We start from the raw sequence: 17,570 nt of genomic DNA, 5'->3' as shown, positions 1-17,570 counted from the left end.
ACATTTATATAAAATCTCCACAGTGGGACGCCTGGGTGGCTCAGTTGGTTAAGCAGCTGCCTTCGGCTCAGGTCATGATCCCGGCGTCCTGGGATCGAGTCCCACATCGGGCTCCTTGCTCCGCAGGGAGCCTGCTTCTCCCTCTGACTCTTCCTTCCACTCTGTCTGCCTGTGCTCGCTCTCACTCACTCTCTCTCTGACAAATAAATAAAATAAAATCTTAAAAAAAAAAAAAAATAAAATAAAATCTCCACAGAGATCCAGTATAATGAATAATCACAAAATGAATATCTTGTAACAACTCTTTGGGTGAAAATAGAATACTGTCAGTACCATAGACATTCACCCTCCCTTCTTTCTCAGTCGTATCTCCGTCTTTCTCCCAGGAGTGGTCACTTCTCTGATGTTTGTGGTAATCACTTCCTTGTTTTATGTGAATAGTTTTCCTACCTATGTATCCATTCTTAAACAATCTAATTTAAAAATTATCTGTTTTTTAAAAAATTACTTCTCTGTAAATGGGATCATTTTTAAAAGATTTATTTATTTTAGAGAGATAGAGGGAGTGCAACAGCACAGGGGAATGGAATAAATGGGATGGTCAGAGGGAAAGAGACTCTTTTTTTTTTTTTTTTTTAAAGATTTTATTTATTTATTTGACAGAGATCACAAGTAGGCAGAGAGGCAGGCAGAGAGAGAGAGAGAGAGAGAGAGAGAGAAGCAGGCTTCCTGCGGAGCAGGGAGCCCGATGTGGGGCTCGATCCCAGGACCCTGAGATCATGACCCGAGTCGAAGGCAGCAGCCCAAACCACTGAGCCACCCAGGCGCCCCGGGAAAGAGACTCTTAAGCAGACTCTGAACTGAGCATGGATCCATCTCAGGACTCTGAGATCATTACCTGAGCTGAAACCACGAGTCCGTCGCTTAACTGACTATGCCACTTAGGTGCCCTGTAAATGGAATCATTTTATATAAATTCGTGTGTGTGTGTGTGTGTTCTTCAGTGCAGTAATATGTTTATAAGAGCATCATATTTTTATGTGCAGGTTGACTTTGTTCATCTTCATTTTTTTTTTTTAAAGATTTTCTATTTATTTGACACAGAGAGAGAGAAATCACAAATAGGCAGAGAGGCAGGTAGAGAGAGAGAGGGGAGGAAGCAGGCTCCCTGCGGAGCTGGAGCAGAGAGCCTGACTCGGGGCTCGATCCCAGAATCCTGGGATCATGACCTGAGCTGAAGGCAGAGGCTTTAACCCACTGAGCCACCCAGGCACCCCCATCTTCATTATTATATGGTGTTTCATTGTGTAAAGAAACCAGTTTGTTTATTCCATTGCTGGTAGTCATTTGGATTATTTCCAGTTTTTAATTTTTTATGAACAATATTGCCAAGAACATTCTTGTATATATCTACATATGTATACACATTTTTTGCATATATGCCCAGGAATAGAATTACTGCATCATAGGATATGTAGATCTTCAATTTTTTTTTTTTAAATAATACTAACTGTCTTCCAGTATTTCCATAAGTCAGTATATTCTGACTGGCAGGTTTGTCCTGGAAGTTGAGAAAATTCAGTTCTGAAATCCTTTTTTTTTAAAGATTTTATTTATTTATTTGATAGAAAGAGACACAGCAAAAGAGGGAACACAAGCAGGGGGAGTGGGAGAGGGAGAAGCAGGCTCCCTGCTGAGCAGGGAGTGGGATGCAGGGCTCTATCCCAGGACCCTGGGATCATGACCTGAACCAAAGGCAGACGCTTAACCGACTGAGCCAATCAGGTGTCCCTAATTTTTCCATTTCTTAAATTGGGTGGTGGACACATGGGCATTTCTTTATTATTATTTGACTAAATATATATATCATGCTTGTTTATAATTTAAATGATGGTTTTTATTTTTATTTTAAAAAAGATTTTATTTATTTATTTGACAGAGAGACACACTGAGAAAGGGATCACAAGCAGGGGGAGTGGGAGAGGGAGAAGCAGGCCTCCTACTGAGCAGGGAGCCCAACGTGGGGCTCTATCGGAACCTGAGCCGAAGGCAGACACGTTTTAACTGAGTCACCCAGGTGCCCCAAATGATGATTTTTATTATTTCTACTGCAGGGGTGCCTCGCAGGATCAGTCAGTAGAGTGTGCAACTCTTGATCTCAGGGTTCAAGCCCTACGTAGGGTATAGAAATCACTTAAAATCTTGACAACAACAGCAAACAAACTATAGTCATTTTAGAAAGCACAACTAAAGTATAAAAGAGGAAGGCTGAAAGTTGACTGAATTGCATCTCAGAGATTGTCATTTCCCTTTATGCCTCTCTTCTGGTCAATGATATTTCTAGTAATAAGTCTTTCCATCCGCTTACAATAAAAAGAAAACTTTTTTTCCAGACTCCTGAGTTGCCTCTCTCTCTAGTGTCATCCTATTTCATTTGTTCTAACCTCAGAATATGCTGGAGTGTTGTTTTGAAGTTACTCCCTTCTTGTATAACGTTGAAGGGTCTCCCTATTAACTCTTAAATCACTTAAAAATGTATGATTATAGGCATTTAAAAAACTAGTTTCATACTTTCTTTTTCCTTTCTTTCCTTCCTCAGGCACTCTCCATTTCAGCTATGATAGCCAATGGTACGCTCTCTATACCTGCCTCTTAGATGTTGCAGATGTTAGTCACTTTGCCTGGATCCCTTGGTGCCAAATCAGTAACAACAATAAAACAACACATCCCTTTTAAACTCAACCACATCTAGTCCTTTCAGAACTCCAATTCAGAAACTTATCTTCTTACCCCCAACCCCAGAAATATATCTTCTTTTTTTTTTGTTAAAGATTTTATTTATTTATTTGAGTGAGAGAGAGCACAAGAGGGGAGAAAGTCAGAGGGAGAAGCAGACTCCCTGAAGAGCTGGCAGCCCAATGGGGGACTCGATCCTGGGATTCCGGCATCACAACCTGAGCGGAAGGCAATGGCTTAACCAACTTAGCCACCTAGGCGCCCCAGAAATGTATCTTCTTAATGAAGTTTAAAAAATATTGCCTCTATCTAGACCCATGATTGTGTTACTTAATAGTATTTAGCATAGCTGGATGAGTTTTTGGGAAGGTGGTTCAGCATTTCCTCCCTGTTGGTATTCCTTACAGTGCTTGCACCATAATGTAAACACTTAACTTTTCTGGGTTCATATATATTTTTTAAGTATTTCTTAACTTTAGTTATAAACTTTTGGGTATTTGCTTTTTTCTTTTCTTTTTGTCTTTTATGTGCTCTCTCACTCTTGTTCTACTTGAGATTGTCATTGTGACTTTTAATTTTACACTTTTTTTTAAGTAGGTTTACTTAATCTGGGAGTTTATGCCTCATTTAGTTAGGGAAGGGTGAGATGTATGTGTTTGGTGGGGGTCTTGGGGATTTGATGGTGGGAAGATCTGCTAAAAAGTCAAAAGCCTCAGGTTCTGTCAACAAAGCAGTTACCTGGTATCCTATAATTATAAATTACATTAAATTACTTTGTGGTGTCCCAGTGTGGGTGTAGTTCTATATATTTAAATACCATTTTTTCCCTCTGCCTCCTATTTAGAAATTAGAGGAATGTTTAGTGAAGCAAATAAGAATTCCTTTTTCCTGGTACTTTGTGTCCTATTTGCATTCTTTAGTGCTAAGGTTTTTTTTTTCTTCTTTTTTTTAAAAAAGATTTTCTTTATTTATTTGACAGACAGAGATCACAAGTAGGCAGAGAGGCAGGCAGAGAGAGAGGAGGAGGCAGGTTCCCTGCTAAGCAGAGAGCGCGATGAGGGGCTCCATCCCAGGAACCTGGGATCATGACCTGAGCCGAAGGCAGAGGCTTTAACCTACTGAGCCACACCAGGCGCCCAGTTCTAAGTTTGAAATGTGAAATTCTTATATCATAGATTTTTTTTTTTTTCAAAATAGAAAACTCCAGACTTCTTGAATTTGAAGTACTCTAGAAGAACTTGCCAGTTCTATAAAGTCAGACTTCTTTATGTTGTTACATAATTGTTTAGCTCTAGAACCCAGTATTAAGAACAAGAGGAGAGGGCGCCTGGGTGGCTCAGTGGGTTAAGCCGCTGCCTTCGGCTCAGGTCACGATCTCAGGGTCCTGGGATCGAGTCCCATATCGGGCTCTCTGCTCAGCAGGGAGCCTGCTTCCCTCTCTCTCTCTCTGCCTGCCTCTCTGCCTGCTTGTGATCTCTCTCTGTCAAATAAATAAATAAAATCTTTAAAAAAAAAAAAAAAAAGAACAAGAGGAGACACAAACATGTTCCTAGATGAATCAGAAACTAGAATCAGAAACTTTCCCTTAATCTAATGTTTTGGATGAAGGATTTGCCCTTCTGAGTCTGGCTAGAAGATATATATCCCTGCTTTTTCTCCATTTTTTACTTTACCTTGCACCAACCGTTAAAATGCCTTTACTGTTGATCTTATGTGAACACCTTTTATATAATATTTTGCTTTTTCTTCTGCTCTCTGAATGTTTGTCAGTATTTTTGTGCCTTGTGACCTTGGCCAGGTACCATCGTATATGTTGTACCCAGAGCTTACAATTGCTTTTTGGTGGTTTATACAAAATATTTAGGATAATTTATTTCTTTTGGTTCTATAAAATGTACTAGGTTTTTTTTTTTTTTCCTATTTTACTTTATACTAAGTTCCTAAAGTAATTTCAGCCTTGAAATCTTGCATGCAAATTATTAATGATGCTTTCATTAAAAAAGAATTTGTGTCAGTGTATCTGTCTTCTTACTTTGAACCATAATGCTGATTTAGCAAAGAGAAGCGATTTGTGTGCTGATTACCCTGTTTCTTCTGAATCCACAAATATATTCCCATCTAGTGTTACTAAAAGATATTTCCCGACCTGAACTGTTGTCATGCCTATAGCCCAGAGCTCTTATTTATTATTCATATTGAATCTGCCTTTTTGCCCCCAGCCCCCAGGGTATGATTTTACTTTGGTGTTGGCTTATTTATTTATCTCTGTCCAGGGGAGGAAATCCGTCCTCTGTACTTAGTATGCCACAAAGATTTTGTTCTCCTTCCAGGGATTGTGCTAGAGGCTTTGCAGTGTGCCAAGACGTAGGACAGAGTGTTTTTTGTTATAGGCAAAGGAGAATGCCTCATTGATTGATTAAATTCAACAAATTTTCTCAATTAGTGATTTTTCTTTTAAGAATGCTAGTACAAGGCATCAAAGCCAGGGAATGATGGTGATGGTGAGGTAGGTGGGGAGGAAATAGGTCCTTGTATATAAGGTGTTGTGTAATGTAAGTCTATATTGGTAGAGCAGTAAGACTTTTGAAAGGGGCAGAAAAATCTGTGTTCTATTGATAGCCCACCTGTTAATTGGGGGGAGATTTGAGAGTGCAGAGAATGAATACCTCAGTATATTTTATGTATATATCATATAGTTGTTCCTCTATTGGGTATTGAAGCACAAGCACAGGAAAGTGGTGTAAGAAATTACTCATTGTTCATTATCAGTTCACTCCTTTTTTTGGTAGATTATTAGAATAGAAGGTTCTTCATGGTCAGTATCAGAGCAGAGTAAATCCATTATGCTGGACTATTTAAACCAGGAAATTAGATTTCTTTTTATTTATGTATGTATGTATGCATGTATGTATGTATTTGACAGAGAGAGACAGCAAAAGAGGGAACGCAAGCAAGGGGAGTGGGAGAAGGAGAAGCAGGCTTCCCGCGGAGCAGGGGAGCCAGATGCGGGGCTCAATCCCAGGACCCTGAGCTAAAGAGATGCCCAAAGACTAAGCCACCCAGGTGCCCCAAAACCAGGAGATTAGATTTCTAATATGTTCCCTGGAAATTTTAGATGGTAATAAACAGTCCTCACATGAAGAAGGTATATCCTTATGTCTAATGCAAATATCATCTTGAGTTGAACTTGAGTTGAACTTCTTTGTTTTGCTTATCTATGGGATATGAGTGTATATGTGTGGTCTTTTGGTTAACCTTTCTTAGTCTTAAAATCCTAGGAGGCTGTACCAAAATATTCTCAACTAATTTAGCCATTGATATAACTTGGATAGTATAAAGTTGAGTCTTTTACCCTCTTTAAAATTTGGGGTTTAGAATTTTGCAAAATATTCAAATAGAAGGACATGGCTGCAAGGAAAAACATAGTAGATCGTCATGATTCTTTCCTTTCCACAGTTTATGGCAGAACCTGAAACTTAAACAATCTCAGAATCTTTGTGCATATCCAGAAGGGTTCCCCTTTTCATTTTCCTTGTGGGGTAAGTGGTTATGGTATTGATTCTCAAAATTTGATTTAAATACTGTTGGTAATCTCTAAGGTCCTACAGTTTTGATCTTGACAAAAATTAGCAAATTGACTATTATATTTTGTAAAACCTCACCATTAGTTAATGATTTCCCACTATAAGCAATACCATCCTCTGGTGAATTTGGCCTGTCTGTTCTGTGGCTCTCTGTCCAGTGTCTTTTTTTTTTTTAAGAGGTAGGGTTTTTTGTTGTTGTTGTTGTTGTTTTAAAGATTTTATTTATTTATTTGACAGACAGAGATTCAAGTAGGCAGAGAGGTAGGCAGAGAAAGAGAGGGGGAAGCAGGCCAGACCCTGGGATCATGACCTGAGCCGAAGGCAGAGGCTTTAACCCACTGAGCCATACAGGCGCCCCTCTCTGTCCAGTATCTTGAAGTCTTGGTGTTTCTTTCTGTATCTCTGTGTGTATGTGGGTGTCTATCTCTTTTGTACTGGTCACAGAAATGAGTGTGATAGGTAGCTTATGATGGTCTTAACTTTGCCACTGCAAGTCTACAAAGTATTGGGTTATGGACTCAAAAGAGTGCAAATAAAGCCCATGGGGAGATATGGTATTGGTAGCTGAATGTACTTAAAAGGCCTGGTATAGGATATGCAGATAATTATCTAATTGTGAAGTCCAGAAAAGGTAGGTATTTTTAGACATATGGTTAAGGAATCCTAGTAGAGAAACTAACCAGCTGTTCTCTGCCTTTTCCAATATTGGAGCAAGAGTTTCTATTAAATTGACTGGATATTTGATGATATTAAGGAATTATTATTACCTTTTTCTAAGTGTTGTAATTATATTATAGTTATGTTTTAAACAAAAAGAGTTCTTCTTCTTCTTTTTTTTTTTTTAGAGGCATGCCCTGAAATGTTTACAGATGAATAATGTCTGGTATTTGCTTCAAAATGATCTGGGAATGGGGTAAGTGGGTGGGTTGTATATATGAGATGAGATTGGCCACAGGCTGATAATTGTTGAAGATAGATAATAGGTACATGGGAGTTTGTTGTGGTATTTTGTCTACTCTAGTATGTTTGAGATTTTCTGCAATAAAATGTTAAAAATCCAATATTATTGTTTTGGGTGCCAAAATGGCAAATATTTACATACTATTCTCTTCTTTGAAAAAGAAAGTTCGAGAGTCCTTTGAACACATAAAACTAGTGAAAAGTTCTCTTTTCTAGTAGTCTTCAAGGAGTAGTAGCTCTTTTATCTTTCTTTCAGAGGATTGTGTTTACAAACAGGCTTGATTGGCCACATTCAGGTTTATAAGTTATTAAGTCTCTGATTTCCAGGAAGTGTGGAGAAAAGGAGAGCCAAAATGATGAGAGATTTGGGAAGCCCAGGTCAAGAAGAGAAAACCTAAGAACTGAGTTAGTAGCAGTGCATAAAGTATGTCGTGCCTTTGCAAAAGTTATTGTTGGACACCCTTCAGGGATGAGTTGGACTGCTAACTTTCCAAAAACCTAGGGCCCTAAAGCATCAAATTTAGTGATGGACCTTTTCCTTGACCCCCATCTTCTCTACTCATGACTTCTTTTAGATGCAAGGCTATGAAGTCCTGAGAAAGAAGTAAATAGCTATTCGCCGCCTAAAGACAAAAGTCTGTGTTTTAGGGGAAAAAACTTAAGCAACAGCTGCATTTGTAGATGCCAAAGCACAAAGACTTTCTGTCTTTATGGTACTTTTATGTTATTTACATGGTTTTTACTAATCCAAATAATTATGTGCTCATGTGGATAGAATTGTTTGCTCCATGATCCAAGAGAAATGGGTGGGGAAGCACCTGCTTTTAGTCATTAAAGTCTTATTGCTTTTGCACTGCATCCAAGAAAATACTTAACAGACAAAAAGTAATTTGCCTTTTCCTGAGAATAAAAAGGAAGACCTCTTTGGTTTCACTTTGTGAAGAAGAGCTGAGCGAAACCTCAAAGGTGGGTTTTCTCTGTTTATTGAAATGAAACCATCAGGGATCCCATAGGGAAAAGTGATTCCTGGGTTTGGGTTCTTCCTGCCCTTTCTCACTCCCTGCCCCAGAACTCAGCAATTGGAAGAATACCAGTTTTTGTTCCTTATTGGTGCTACCACCTGTTCTTATTGCTGAACTAAATGTTCTTGGCTTTCTTTGGTGTGAACAGGATCTCCCTCTGGGAAAGGTGGGAGGAGGGTAAAAAAGGGAACAGGAGGAGGCCCGTTCCAGCCCTTGTGCTCATGTGAGAGGGACACACAGGGGTTAGTGTGCTGCCCTAACAGAGGGGCTTTGTACTACAGCTTCTTCCAGAGCAGCAGCTACACAGATGCATGCTGGGAGAGCTCAGGCTGCTTCATCCCTGATACACTTGCTTTTTCCTAACAATAGCAGAGCAAGACTGATAATAATAGTTACAATAAAATAAAGAGGATGCAGGCATTCTGAATACATTCAGATATTCATTGTGTATGGAGACCGTTACCTGTAAATAAGAGAGGAGAAAAGAGTATAGTTTAGAGACATGATGACACTGAACACAAGTTGGATTTGTTACTACATATCCACCGTGCATGTAGGCAGAGCTCTGACTTTAGATCTTTCCCTTTCTGTGCTGAAACCTTGCTTAGATAGTCATGGGAAATCTGCCTCTTTTAAGTAAGAGCAACAGAAAGAGAAAAGTTTGGTCCTTCCTACCCAGATTTCAGAGACTGGGGAGGTAGCTTAAAGTAGATGCATTTCTGACCCAAGGTCAGTGGCAGACAGGCTCCTTAGTAACCTAAAATATAATGACAACAACAACAACAACAACAATGGCAGCTAATACCTAGCATTTATACAGCCAGGCAATAGCTTAAGGTATAGATAGAGATACAGATAATTTATTTAATCTGTAAATAACCATAGGAGGTAAATACTATTGCTAATCCTCTTTTATTTATTTTTATTTTTTTAAATTTATTTGACAGAGATCACAGGTAGACAGAGAGGCAGGCAGAGAGAGAGGAAGGGAAGCAAGCTCCCCAAGAGCAGAGAGCCCGATGCGGGGCTCGATCCCAGAACCCTGGGATCATGACCTAAGCCGAAAGCAGAGGCTTTAACCCACTGAGCCACCCAGGCGCCCCGCTAATCCTCTTTTAAAAGAGGAAACTGAAGCCTAGAAGGTTAAGTAGCTTTTCTAAGGTCATAGAGATGGTAAATAACAGGACTGGAATTATGAACCCATGTAGTCTGGTTCCAGAGTCCATGCTTTTAACCATTACTCTATACCATCTCTCAGTGGAATCCTGTCCTTTCTCAAGCAGGGTCATCTGAACCACAGACCACACAACATGACTGGAGTGACTATTTTAATTCTCTTTGATTAATAACATAACTACTGCTATGCATAGGAGAGAAGTTAGTTCATTAGGAATTGTTGATGCCTTAAAGTATTATGGCTTAATTCTTGAGGGACCTCAGCTGAGAAAGACTAACGGGGCTGTAGTTGGCAAATATTACATTTGTGCAGAACTGTCATGAAGCCAGTTTTGGACTCTGGACAAAGAACCAAGCCTCATCCATCCCATTCTCTAGAGATAGAGCCTTCGTTAGCAGTAATATCTTAGCATTAACCATTGAGAACGGCAAGTTGGGATGTGATAATGGTCACTTACTGTTTTCAGTGGTCAAGCCACCATTACTTGTAGAAGCAGTCACTGCTTCTTTGGCCACCTTTTCCTTTGTTTGTCTGTTCCTCTGTTTCAGAATCCTGTAGGTCACTTGGTATAGATATCTAGTTGTCCTCTGAGAATGTTTAACTGTGGACCTAGACCATTCCTTTAGATCTAGTTTAAGGGTCAATGATAGATATTTTTCTATTTCCAGCAACAAATTATGGAAGGTCCTGCCTTGCCTTTACCTGATCTTAAATATATTTGTGAAAAATGTCTAGGTTAATTCAAAATAACTTAGAGTACTTATAAAAATTTCTTCCAGTTCCTAGCTCATAAAACAATACTAAATATGTATTATTAGTACTGTCTCCTCCACATCATATAGAATCCTTTGTAGGGAATAATAGCAGGTTATGTAGCAAATTGTTCTTGAGCTGTTTTGGGGGTAGATGTTCAATGTGTATGAGGAGGAACAGTGTTACTGAGAGAATAGAATGAGGAAAAAAACAGTTCGAACTTGAAGTTAGCAGAATGAGGTTAAATCCCATTTTGTATTACCAGTTATATTACCTTAAGAAAATAATTTCAACTTTTCTAGGTGATTCTTTATTGGCTTTTAAAAAAGAGGGGACTAGGGATACTTGGGTGTCAGTAGGTTAAGTGTCTGACTCTTTAAGATTTTTTTTTTAAATTTATTTGACACACACACACACAGAGGTCACAAGTAGGCAGAGAGGCAGGCAGAGAGAGAGGGGGAAGCAGGCTCCCTGATGTGGGGCTCGATCCCAGGACCCTGAGACCATGACCTGAGCCGAAGGCAGAGGCTTTAGCCTACTGAGCCACGCAGGCGCCCCAAGTGTCTGACTCTTGATCTCAACTCAGGTCTTGATCTCTGGGTCATGGGTTCAGGCCCCATATTGGGCTCCCCACTGGGCATGGAGCCTACTTAAAAAAAAGAGGGGACTTATTTATCTTAATAAGGGTGCTTGGGTGGCTCAGTAGGTTAAGCCACTGCCTTCGGCTCGGGTCATGATCCCAGGGTCCTGGGATTGAGTCCCACAACGGGCTCTCTGCTGAGTGGAGAGCCTGATTTCCCCCCTCTCTCTCTCTCTGCCTGCCTCTCTGCCTACTTGTGATCTCTCTCTGTCAAATAAATAAAATCTTAAAAAAAAATAATATCTTAATAAGATCTACCCATATCACATCATCCATCCATCCATCCATCCATCCATCTATCCATCCATCCAAAACTAGTTATTGGTTGCCCTCTATATGCCAGTATCCTTCTAGGTGCTGGGAATAATATAGCAGGGAATTAAAGGACAAAAATTTTCTGTCCTCACACTTAAATTCTAGAGAATGTTGTCAGATAATAAGTAAGTAAAATATATGGTATTACAGATGTTATAATACATGCCACAGAGAAAAATAAAACAGGTGAGGGTGGAAGGTTTGAGAAAGAGGGGGTGGCGCTTGCAATTTTAAATAGAGTGATCAGGGGACGCCTGGATGGCTCAGTTGGTTAAGCATTTCCCTTTGGCTCAGGTCACAATCCCAGAGTCCTGGGATCAAGTCCTCATTGGGCTCCTTGCTCAGTGGGGAGCGTGCTTCTCCCTGTGCCTGCCACTTCCCCTACTTTTGCTCTCTCTCTTTTCGACAAAATCTTTGAAAGAAAGAAAGAAAGAAAAAAAGAAAGAAAGAAAAGAAAAAAGAAAAAGAGGTAAATCAGTCAGGAAATACTATATAGTGAGGGTAGTATTTGGATGAAAAACTGATATGTGAGTGACTGAGCTGCTTATAGTTCAAGTAAAATGAGGACCAAGAATTGACTATTCTAGGTTGATGAGGCCTCCTATTCTTAGATCATATAAGTAGGTTTATAAAATGGTCTTGTTTCTGGTCTCATTAGTAAGTCTGAAAAATAACCAAGGGTTTCTTTTTATATGAAGAAATTACTATCAAGAATGTTAGTAAGTTATACTCTTCAGTGTGTCAATATGTAACACATCATTGAATTTATTGTTTGGGTGTTTTAGTGAGGATCTGGGCCATGTGATGGCCCATATTGTAGTTTTTATGGGGAATGTCTAAAACATATTCTGGACCATATTCTAGTTTTTGTGGGGAATGTCTGATACTACTTGAGAAGGACTCATCAAGCCAGGTGCCACTTGTTGCCACTCTGTTTCCATTCTCTGGATATCACATTTATTATTGTTTCAGATCAGGTAAAGATGGAGGAGATAGATACATTTAATTATACCAAAATTTAAAAACTGGTCCACATAAAAGACACTAGAAGACTGCAAGAAGATATTTGCCACGAGTCATATTCACAAAAGTTCCAGAAAAACTAAATGTAGTTAGAAAGACTCAAATTAACCAGTCTGAGTGTATTATTAATTGCTGACAAGGATATGGGGAAATTTATGTATATTTATTTACCGGTAGAAGTAAAAGTTGACATAGCTTCTCTGTAACGGCAACAAATTAGCGACTGCCAAAATATCTGTCAATAAAGAAATAGATAAATAGATGTCACATAGACATCTGATCCAGCAGGGAAAAAGAATGAATTGTGTGTGTGCGCACGTGTGCTCGTGTGTGTGTATAAATTATGGACAGTTCTCAAAAATAACGCTGAATTTAAAAAAGTAAAAGTTGATATTTTGTATATAAATAAAAATATATGTAAAAGTATTTAAGGGTATATATATATATATATGTACATGTGTGTACACACACACATACACAAACACAAATACACAGGTATATAGAAGTATTAAAAAACAGAAGACTGCGCAACAAACTCATGATAGTGAGTGGCTGGTAGAGAGTGGGTGATCTTAAATGGGACTTCATCTGTAGATTTGAACATGTTGAACATGTTGAACGTGTTTTCGTGTTTATTTCTGGGTATTAGACAAGTCGGTCTTTGTTTTATTATTGTTTCTTTGAGTAATTCTAAATTAGGAGAAGGGGGCCAAGTTTCATAGGATGAGTCCTCAGAGTATTATTTACCAAACCATTTATATATAATGTCCTTATTTACTATGGATCTTCTACCTCTGTATCAGAGGAAATGAGGTAACCCTATATTACATTAACTCATGACAGTGGTCTCTCCTAATGTGTTCTTGATGGTATCACAGTCAGATGGGAGAGCAAGGATCCCTGCTAGCATAGATCATGCCCTTTATTCTGACTCTTGATTTTTTACTTTGTTGCTAACTTCAAGCATGTCAACTCATGGAAAGTACATTGGTTCCATTGTGAAAAGCACGGAGACGCTAGCTTGACAGACTGGGATATGTAGAAGCTTAATAATAACAACACTATGCTTTTTTCCTTTGTCTAACCTCTTCCCTACAGGGAATCTTTAACCAGTTTCAGTGTAGTAGTGAAAAAGTGCTTCCATCTGACACTCTCCGCAGTGCTCTGGCAAAGACTTTCCAGGATGAACAGCGTTTCCAGCTGGGAATTATGGATGATGCTGCGGAGTGCTTTGTAAGTGTTGGCCTCTGGACCTCTTTGATATGAGGTGAGACTGTTGATGGTCTCCATCAAGGACTGGGTACTTTACTGTAGTATTTACTCTGCCCTTGTATCTACAATTAGAACTAGGATTAAAACTAGGAATTTCTGGAGTTTTTCAGAGCTCTTGGGTGTCTCTCTTAATGAAGTAGGAATTGCATAATGGGTTTATTCTTTTTCCTTTGGGTTTAGAGTAGTTTTGTGCTTGCCATTTTATAAAACAGTGGCTCTTGCCTTCAGAGGAGAAGGGCTCATTAAAATACAAATTGCTGTGTCCCACTCCCTTGAGTTTCTGATTCAGTAGGTCTGGATTAGGGTCCAAGAATATCTAGCTCTAACAAGTTTCCAGGTGATGCTAATACTAATGCTGTTGGTCTGGGGACCACTGTACTTTGTTAACTCCTGCATTACTAATAATAATTAAACAGAGAATAGCTGAGTCCCTAACACAAGTGTAATACGCTGTTTAGGTAGCTACGTTGTTCCCAGTGACTTTAGTAGAAGACTCTTCGGAACTCTGGGTTTTAATTCTATCCATCAGCCTTCAAAAGACTGTGTATCCATTTAAAAAAATCTATATTAAAAAATACAGAGTGATCTATATTCCATTACAGGGCAAAATGTCACCAGAATCAGAGTTACTCCTGAGAAACTGGATCATATACTGCTGGTGGGAATGTAAAATGGTATAGCCACCATGGAAAACAGTTTGGCAGTTTCTTAAAAAACTAAACTTGCGGGGCACCTGGGTGGCTCAGTGGGTTAAGCCTCTGCCTTCGGCTCAGGTCATGATCCCAGGGTCCTGGGATTGAGCTCTCCGTCGGGCTCTCTGCTCTGCAGGGAGCCTGCTTCCTCCTCTCTCTCTGCCTGCCTCTCTGCCTACTTGTGATCTCTGTCAGATAAATAAAGAAAAAATCTTTAAAAAAAAAAAACTAAACTAAACTTACAAATTATCATATGGTTCAGCAGTTGCATTACTGGACTTGTATTCCAGAGAAATGAAAACTTAAGTTTATACAAAAACCTGTACATGAATGTTCATAGAATCTTTATTTGTAATAGTCCCAAATTGGAAACAACCCAATGCTCTTAATGGTGTATAGTGAAACAAACTTTGATACTTCCATACTAGGGAATACTATGCAGTAATAAAAAGGAATGACTGACTTACACATCAACTTGAATGGATTTAAAGGGAATTATGCTGAGGGGAAAAAACACAGTATCAAAAGGTTAAATACCTAACCATATGTTCCCATTTATGTAATATTCTGAAATAACAAGCTTATAGAGATAAGTGAATAGATAAGTGGTTACTAGGTGTCAGGGTTGGAATTGGGTGGGTAAGGCTGTAAAGGAATAATGTGAGGGAACCTTGTGATGAAACAGTTTTATATCTTGATTGCATGGTTGTTATATGACTCTTTACATGTGAGAAAATTGCATAGAGTTATAGACACAAATAAGTGTATGTAAAACTGGTGAAATCTAAATAAACTCTGTAGACTGTATTGATGTCCATTTCTTGGTTTGGTTATTGTAGTATAGTTATGCAAGATGTTACCACTGGAGGAAAGTTGGTGAAGGGTATATGGACCCCCCACACACAATTTTTTGAAACTTCCTATGAATTTATAGTTACTTAAAATTAAAATTTTTTTAAAAGTAGAGGTATTCTTTTTTTTTTTAAAGATTTTATTTATTTATTTATTTGTCAGAGAGAGAGAGAGAGAGGAGTGAGAGTGAGCACAAGCAGACAGAGTGGTAGGCAGAGGCAGAGGGAGAAGCAGGATCCCGGCTGAGCAAGGAGCCCGATGCGGGACTCGATCCCAGGACGCTGGGATCATGACCTGAGCTGAAGGCAGCCGCTTAACCAGCTCAGCCACCCAGGCGTCCCTAAAGTAGAGGTATTCCTACCTTCCAAGAGGATTACTATTTCTCTGAGTAAACTGCCTACCAATTTGTGCATTTTTCTTTTAAGTATCACTGATACACTGCTTTTGTTTTTTCCCTATTAGGAAAACCTCCTGATGAGAATTCACTTCCAGATTGCTGATGAAACCAAAGAGGATATATGTACTGCCCAACACTGCATCTCCCACCAGAAATTTGCAATGACATTGTTTGAACAGGTGAACCTTATCTCTATCTACATCACTTCTTCTTCAAGAACACTTTATGCTGGGATGTGGGGTATTAGATGGGTGCCAAAACAATTAATGACTGTGGCTGCTTGGTTTTGCTTTTTTACCTGGGCCAGTGTGTGTGTACTAGCTGTGGTGCCACTTCTGATCCACTGCCTTTCATCCAGATGGTACATTACATCTCCACCACTTCCCTTTGGTGAGTCTTAAAGGGTTCTCTGTTTGTACCCTTAGGTACTTCGTAAGTGATTGAGTTTTCACTGATGGCATCCATATAGCTTTTATTTTTATTGCTAAGACTATGCTATATTGTAGGAACTCAGAACAACTTTAAAGTAACCTTTGTTCTTTTCCGTCCTCTCCCAACTTTTCTTAGGTTCAGTTCTGGTCAACAAGGTGGGAGGTGAAATGGGGATTCTATGAGCTTTGGATTTTGGGACAGGTGCTTATTGTGTTTGGGACAGTGAAGCTGGTCAGGATAAGGGCTTTGGTATAGTGGGCATAGTGGGCAAAGGAAGAAAATCAAACATGTGAGTTAGGAGTTTGTATGAATAATCTATTTGATTTAGTTATAACTCTGAGTAACTTCTACCATCATCTTCTACCCTTCCATTCCCTATCTTGAAGCAATCAGGCTATTTGTATGCTGGAAAGACGAGAAAAACCCTCACCAAGCATGTTTGGTGAACTGCTGCAAAATGCTAGCACCATGGGGGATCTGCGGAACTGTCCGGTGAGTTAAGTCAGGGGTAGAGTTTAGAGTTGGGAGAGGAGCCCTAAGATTAGTGGAATTGAGACAGAGCCAGTGGGAAACATCTCAAACTAGTCTTATATATGTATTTCAGAGCAACTGCGGAGAAAGGATTCGGATTCGCCGTGTGTTGATGAATGCTCCACAGATTATCACAATTGGACTGGTATGGGACTCAGACCACTCAGACTTGGCAGAGGATGTCATTCACAGCCTGGGTACCTGCCTTAAGCTTGGTGATGTGAGTATTAGTTACCTTTGTCTCTGACTTGGAGTTCTTGTATCTTAGTATTGCTTAAGTGCAGTGAACACTAAACACAAAGGTATGTCCTAGATGACAAATATTATAGAGTTTTGGACAAGTATACTTATTATATGTGTACACATACATGTGCATGCATGTACCTGCTCACATACCTCCTTTGGGTAGGTGGGAAAGGCTTTTTAGGAAAAATGGGATTACGTTGGCCTTGAAAGACAGGATGTATAGAGCTTAGCTACTGATAAAAATCAAGCAGTTTATAGAGTTATTATGTGCCCTACTCATTATTTATACCCATGTAGAGTAGGAAGGTGTATTTAGCCACAGGTGGAAATAAGGTTAAAAAAGTGAGCAGGCCTGACTAGAGCTGCTATGAGAGGTGAAGGGGTTAAAATTGGTGACCTGAGTTTTATAATACAAAATTTACAGTGAGGAACCGATGTCTGTTGAGAGGATAAGGAAGTAGCTTGGAAGAAAATTGAGTGGTTTAGTGGTTTTCTGTGCATCTATTCAGAGAAATAGGGAAAAAGACTTCAAGCCTGTTGTCCTTAACTTTGTCAGCTCCATGCCCTAGTAGGTACAGCCAGGGTTTTCCTTCAGTTCAAGAGAAGAGCCAGAAATTCTGTAGTTTCCTTTCTACTGGTTTCTTTCTCTTACAGTCCTGTGAGTGAGGAGATCTCTTGTCATTCTTGAATGTCACTAAGCTGCAACTGAGAATAAATGAACTATCTGGGACCTTATTTTAGGTCTCTTTCCCAAGGAATCTCTGACATGAGTAGCTTATGCACAATTAAATCTTCTTTTTCTAAATTTCTGTAGTCTACATCTTCTGTATTATTCTAGTTTTGTTTTATTTTTATGATTTTCTCACTCATATAAGTTTCTCAAGGCAAATATCCTTTTCTTCAAATTTTTTTGTGTATGTCTTAGAACCTATGGCACT

General features: G+C 39.2%; 1 protein-coding gene across 48 annotated transcripts in view; it reads left to right on the top strand.

Annotated features, from left to right (window-relative positions):
- USP54 (ubiquitin specific peptidase 54) overlaps positions 1–17,570 on the top strand; it is a 119,738-nt gene that overhangs the window by 67,442 nt on the left and 34,726 nt on the right. For all 48 annotated transcript variants that reach the window (XR_014306985.1, XR_014306986.1, XR_014306987.1 and 45 more), the window contains 5 exons: positions 13,309–13,443; positions 15,489–15,602; positions 15,731–15,813; positions 16,242–16,347; positions 16,460–16,606. Coding sequence is in view for 45 of the 48 variants with exons in the window: in XM_082716366.1 (XP_082572492.1) it covers positions 13,309–13,443; positions 15,489–15,602; positions 15,731–15,813; positions 16,242–16,347; positions 16,460–16,606 (585 nt within the window). In the remaining 3 variants the exon portion in view is untranslated. The remainder of the gene's footprint in view (positions 1–13,308; positions 13,444–15,488; positions 15,603–15,730; positions 15,814–16,241; positions 16,348–16,459; positions 16,607–17,570) is intronic.

This window comes from Mustela nivalis (assembly GCF_964662115.1).
Source record: "Mustela nivalis genome assembly, chromosome: 2".
In the NCBI taxonomy this organism is placed as follows: Eukaryota; Metazoa; Chordata; class Mammalia; order Carnivora; family Mustelidae; genus Mustela; species Mustela nivalis.
The sequence above is the reverse complement of the archived record's forward strand: the minus strand, read 5'-3'. Positions and strand labels throughout refer to the sequence as shown.